The sequence below is a fragment of the Elaeis guineensis genome, chromosome 16 (assembly GCF_000442705.2).
Source record: "Elaeis guineensis isolate ETL-2024a chromosome 16, EG11, whole genome shotgun sequence".
In the NCBI taxonomy this organism is placed as follows: Eukaryota; Viridiplantae; Streptophyta; class Magnoliopsida; order Arecales; family Arecaceae; genus Elaeis; species Elaeis guineensis.
This window is the reverse complement of record NC_026008.2, coordinates 39247274-39253484: the sequence shown is the minus strand read 5'-3', so window position 1 is coordinate 39253484 and position 6211 is coordinate 39247274. Positions and strand designations below refer to the sequence as shown.

The 6211-nt window shown below is 39.2% G+C and overlaps 1 protein-coding gene across 1 annotated transcript in view; it reads left to right on the top strand.

The window, feature by feature from the left end:
* The first annotated feature begins 1676 nt into the window (after window positions 1-1676).
* LOC105059661 (aspartyl protease family protein 1) overlaps window positions 1677-6211 on the top strand; it is a 4701-nt gene continuing 166 nt past the window's right edge. Inside the window, 11 exon segments of the mRNA XM_010943042.3 lie at window positions 1677-2130; window positions 2252-2384; window positions 3797-4032; window positions 4142-4366; window positions 4500-4635; window positions 4728-4801; window positions 4884-4983; window positions 5060-5117; window positions 5664-5735; window positions 5811-5855; window positions 5858-6211. The exon segment at window positions 5858-6211 is cut by the window's right edge and continues 166 nt beyond it. Coding sequence (XP_010941344.2) covers window positions 1808-2130; window positions 2252-2384; window positions 3797-4032; window positions 4142-4366; window positions 4500-4635; window positions 4728-4801; window positions 4884-4983; window positions 5060-5117; window positions 5664-5735; window positions 5811-5855; window positions 5858-6111 — 1656 coding nt within the window. The 5' untranslated portion in view covers window positions 1677-1807 and the 3' untranslated portion in view covers window positions 6112-6211.

Genomic DNA, 6211 nt, shown 5'->3' with positions numbered 1-6211 from the left:
GACCAAGTAATGAGAAGGGATCGAGAGTGTCATATTTTGACTTGCGAGTGGTCACTTGAGAGTTGTGAAACACGACTCAGATATTGAAATTATTCAGGTATACTAGCATGGCCTGTTGAGTCCTTATTAGAATATTAAGCAATGTTCTTGACATTTCTTAGATCCTGTAAACTTGAATAATCTAAACAAAGACCACATTTTCAGTTTTACTTTTATGCAAGCTTTTACAGACAAAACAATTTTTTGAGCTCCACAACGAAACTTCCACGGTGAAAGGCCAAATTAAAGGCATATTTTAGGCATCTATTTCGTTAAAATTGGATTAGAACTGCTCAAGAAGAACAGTCAAATAGTTTGACCTTGTTAACAGCAAATAAATATCTTTTAGAGTTATTCAGATGTTTCCCAAGCCCTAAGTTAATTAATTGTCATTCCTTCTCAAATCTTGCATCGGTTGTTGATATATGTATACGACTTTTGTAAATTATGGGAGGTTTATTATAATTTGGCCTTTTGAGTTGTTGTAAATTTGAAAAGCTAGCATCAAGAACCATGTGCGCAACTTCGAATCTCACAACAACAAATCTTATTATAGTGATGGTATGTTGTTTAGATAAAAGTGAATGAGATACCAAAGCTAATTTGGGCATATTTGTCAATTTTGGATCTCGAGATTAAGAGTTAGCTGCATCGAATATGACACTTATAAATTCTCCTAACAATCTATCTTCTATATCAATATTAATTTACATTTAAGAGCATGCGAATGAGAAGCTTAGGAATTTGCTTTATTGCTAAAAGCGTTCCTATAAAACATGTAATGCCTTGGGAACCAAATCATATCTTTCTTCTAAAAAGTGTTTGATACTCCTCAGTCAATTATTATCACAACCGTTCAGCCTATAGTACATGAACAACCAAGACAACTAACTAATTTGTTAGTTACAAAAATTATTGGAAAAATCAAATAACATTAATTAGACTTGGGTCCATTAAGAAAGCCGGCCGATCTTATTTATAAAATTGCTTGATGTAATGTTTAATTATTTTATCATGGTAGTGATCACTATATCATCTATACTCCCCTTAAATTACATACATGCCTATTTTTTTTAAACACAGAATCACCAAACCATGTCTCTAATAAATATCCAATCCATCCATACAAAATATTTTTTGTAATCCTTCAACATAAACGCGGCCTATGGACATGCTTCATCATACCTTTGACCGCAAATGCAGCCGTAATGGACTGCACATCTTTCTCACCTTTCAGACTTAGATAACACACTCTCACCTAACCCAGCCTGTCTTCTTTTTTTTAAATTTTTCCCAACTTCCATCCAAGAAGGCTATATCCAATGACCTAAGTTTAGACTAAATTTTTGAATCAAAAAAGCAAGTTTAGACTAAATTCTAAGATGCACATAATCTAATCAAACCTAAAACACTTGGCCAGTGGGGTCAATTGCTGACAGTATATCTCTGAAAAAGGAACTTTCTATTCCATCCCGCGCCGGCCTCCCCGCAAATGGAAAACGTGGCCATGTCCCATTGGTTGAGCTTTTGGGCCCCACCATTCCTACTCCAAGGAACAGAGAGAGAGAGAGAGGGGGGGGCTCTGACGTTCTTGGTTGTCCACGACGCGGACCGTCACCCGTCCCGGCCATCGCGAACTTAACGCGTCGGCCGCCTCGGACTGTTGACTTCCGCCCACGTTGGACTGACGGAATTGATGCGTCTACCCCTCTTTAAACCCTTCTTCTCTTCTCGTCTTCCTATCGTTCTCTTCTTCTAAGCTTCTTCCATGGCTTCCTCTCCTTCTCTTCTTCTTCTTCTTCTCTTCGCCGCAGCCGGCGTCTTCCTGGCACTTGCCGGGCCCGCCGCTGGCGCCACCCTTGGGCTCGACTTCCACCACCGCTTCTCCGACCGCGTGCGGCGGTGGGCGGAGGCCCACGGCGGGCTCCCTGGTGGCTGGTGGCCCCAGAAGGGCTCGGTCGAGTACTACGCCGCCCTCGCCCACCACGACCGTGCCCTCCACGGCCGTATCCTTGCCGGTGGCAGCGACCCCGACGAGGAGCTCTACTTCGCTGATGGCAACGCCACCGTCCGCATCGGCAGCCTGGGATTGTACGCCCCGTTCCTCCCTCCCTCACTCTCTTCTTATGATTTTGTATGATTTAGGGTTTTGAAGTTGGGATTTTGAATTGTTTTTGGGCGATTAATCTGATGGGATTTTGTTGGGGACTAGCTTGCATTACGCGATTGTGGCGTTGGGGTCGCCGAACGTGACGTTTCTGGTGGCGCTGGACACGGGGAGCGATCTATTTTGGTTGCCCTGTGATTGCCGTAGCTGCGCTCCGACTTCTTCACCTGGTTACGGAGTACGACTCTAGATCTTATCCTTTTCAACTTCCAGTTTAGATCTGATTTGAAGAAAGTTATGAATTCTCATTAATATTTGTATGTACGGACTCAGGTGCAAGTTCTCGTTTTGACTGTTGAATTTATTCGTTGGTTGGGTGAATGAGCATTTGGGGTTTGGAGATCTGGATAAATAAGATTATACGTTTGTTCATTGGTTCTTATGGTTTCGGTCGAGTTCAAATGTTGTGAAATCAATTTATTTATGTTTTTATTTTAAGCTAAATGAAATTTCATAGCATGGTTAGTCCATGTTTGATTCATTAACTCGTAAAGTGTTAATAATTGCACTGGAGATGATAACAAAGGGGGTACAAAGAAGAGATAAATTTTGGTAGAAAAATGAGAATAATCAACTTACCAAAAATAGAGAGAGAGAGAGAGAGAGAGAATAATGAAAATCTGGAAGGGTTATAATGAGTCCTAATCAGCAGAAAGTAGATTGCTACTTTTTTCAGTGAAACGAAATTGTACTTGAATTTGTTTCTGCTTCATGCTAATATGCAATATTTTGTCTGATTCAGATTAAGTGACCAGGCTTTTTTATTGAATAGGATTGCTTTTTTTGTTTTTTTTCTTTCCTCTGATGAAGATGTTCCTAGAAGCAAAGCCCATAAGTTGCTAATTTGCTAGTGGTTTGACCTTCTCGAGCTGTGACATTAACAAGTTCATTGTCCTATACCTATATTGAGTTTTGGTGGTAACGTTGTCCTCCTTACAGTGCTTAAGTAAACAATTCTAACGAGAATTGCAACTTAGTTGCTCTGATGTGAACTTTCTTTCTTTGTTCTATCTATCTATCTTCCTTTCTTTCTCCTTACTATAACTTCAATCCAATGTTGTCATAAAAACTTGGATGCACCGTTGCCATCAGGAGAATATGTGATCTTCATATCTAGCAGTGAAGGCTTAAAGCTTATGATCCCTTGGAATGAGACTAAACTTGGAAACTCTAATGTTTTGCCAGCAGTTGGAATATAGTTTGGGGCATCAATTTCTAAGTATATCGGACTTAGATGTGTAACTAGTAGTCAAGCATGCTTTCCTTATGACATTATCTGATGTAAATGATGGTATGGTATGGTATCTTTAAAGAATACCTGTTGTTTTAATAATTATTGCTCATGTTTCTATTTTTAAGCAAAACCTTTTCTTTTCTTCTCTTTCTTTGTTATTTTTAAATCTTTTTTGTGCACCATGTCTCCATGTTATGAGTCTGCATGCATGTTTTGCATTCTTTGCTACCCTTCTAGTGCAGAAATTTGTCTTTTGCCTCCTATTTGCTACTTGTGCATTTATTTTATTGTGGGACAAGTTTTTTCTGTAAATCTAGGCATCTATGATATCATCTAGTGAACTTACATTGCAACAGGAAATCAAGTTCGACATCTACAACGCCTCTCAGTCATCAACAAGCCAAAAGGTTCCTTGCAATAGCAGTTTCTGTGAGCTGAAAAGCTCATGCTCTGCAGCAACTAGCAGTTGCCCTTATGTAGTTACGTATGTTTCTGATAACACTTCATCTTCTGGGGTCTTAGTCGAGGACATTTTATACTTTAAAACAGAGGAGACTATTCCAAAAGTTGTTAAAGCACCAATTGTGTTCGGGTATGTTTATCTTCTTACAATTTACGTACTATTTCAAGGTTTAGTACAGTCAATTGATTTGGTAATCTTTTTCATCTCATGGGATCCTCTTGCCAATCAAATTATGCAGCTGTGGACAGGTTCAGACTGGTGCATTTCTGGATAGTGCAGCTCCTAACGGTCTGTTTGGGCTTGGTATGGACAAGGTATCTGTTCCTAGTGTTTTGGCAAGTAAAGGATATGCTTCGAATTCCTTCTCCATGTGCTTCGGAAGTGATGGTATGGGAAGAATCTATTTTGGAGATACAGGTAGCTCAGACCAGGGAGAAACTCCATTCGATGTTAATCACAGCCAGTAAGTGTTTTTATTTTGTGCAGCGCTGGTTGTTTTTGCACTGTAGTTGGAAAGGAACTGGTTTTCATGTTTTCTTTCATTTTCTTGAATAAGCATGTTCATTTTCTTTTACTTTTTCAACATTGTTATCCAGCCCAACATACAATATCAGCTTAATTGGAATGGAAGTAGGGAATAGTTCGATTGACGTGAATTCTAGTGCTATTGTCGACTCTGGTACCTCCTTCACATGTTTGGCTGATCCAATGTATACTAAGCTCTCTGAAAGTGTAAGTAATGTACCAGATAATGAAGTCACACAGCTTCAGATCCTTGAAAAGGTATATATGTATAAATTCATAAAGTTGTTTTTCTTCTGTAGTTTCATGCACAGGTACGAGAGAACAGGCACGAATCTGATCCGGGTATCCCGTTTGAGTATTGCTATGGTTTGAGGTCATTATTATTTACTACAAGCACATTCTATTTGAATAATCTTTTATACTTTGTCTAATGCATTCGTTGATGCTTGCTGCAGTCGCAATCAAAATTCAATCCTGCTACCTAAAATAAATCTTACGACAAAAGGTGGAAGCCAGTTTCCTATAAATGATCCAATAATTGTCATTAGCAGTGAGGTAAAGGATAGCAATGTTATAAATTTAGAAGCTTGGCAAACTATTACTAACTTTTGTTTTATTTTGTGATGTGCAGCAAAGCAGTTTTTATTGTCTAGGTATCGTCAAGAGTAGCCAACTGAATATTATTGGGCGTAAGTTCTTTCATGCTCCATTTTACTAATACATCGAAACAAGATTGCCTTATGACAAATCCTTATTTTTTCTGTTGGTTGCTGGCAAAATTGCTATCACAGGCTCCTTTCTATTTATAGAGATGCCGTCATTTTCAACTCTTTGGCTTATCATATGGGCCTTAGAGATGAATGCGATTCTTACACCAAACCTTGTTAAAGACTCTTTCCATGCTAGAGGAATTTTGGAGGGTTATTTCCTAGTTGCATGAGCTTATGCTATAGCCAATAGGAACATCTGCTAACAACTGGTCTTTTGAGTTTCATCATTGGCCCTGCCAAGATTTCTCAAAACATAGTTAGAGGGATGACACTAAGTTGGTGGTTGATCATGAGGATTTGCTGTTTTTTGGAGCCTTCTTGACTCAGATTTTGCTCAACTGTTGACCACAATATGAGAAAAAAAAACTTGGATTGTGATGTGGTTTCTTTCTATTTTGTATTGTACCAATAGGCACTTGTAGACTGAATCTGACAAGAGGTCATATGCTCCATTTTATTATGCAGAAAATTTTATGACGGGCCTCCGCATTGTCTTTGATCGTGAGAGACTGGTCTTAGGGTGGAAGGAGTCTGATTGTAAGCATACACTCACCTATAAGTTATATAATGCATGTAGCAAACATTGATAACACGTGCTTTTATATTATTCAGGTTATGAAGCTGAGGATTCCAGCACTCTCCCTGTTAACCGAAACCAATCCGCAATCGCTCCTACACCTGGTTCGGGACCAAGCAGTTACAACCCGGAAGCCGCAAAGCAGGGGGGGAACACTACTCAGATCACAGTGTTGAGACCCTCCACCAGCCATTCATCACATCTGAACTCCATGAAGAGTATCTTCTTGATATCGATCGTGCTCTCTTTGGCCATTCAATGATTATTTTCATCCCAGGTTGCTTTCAGCTTCTTATCGAGTTTTCTCGCCCACAGACTATAGCATGCATTGGTTGAGTTTTCGTTTTGGCTCAGATGTACACCATACTATAGTTGCAGAGTTCTGCCATTTCATGTAATTTTTTTTTCTATTTCATTTTCTTTGTTTCATATATAT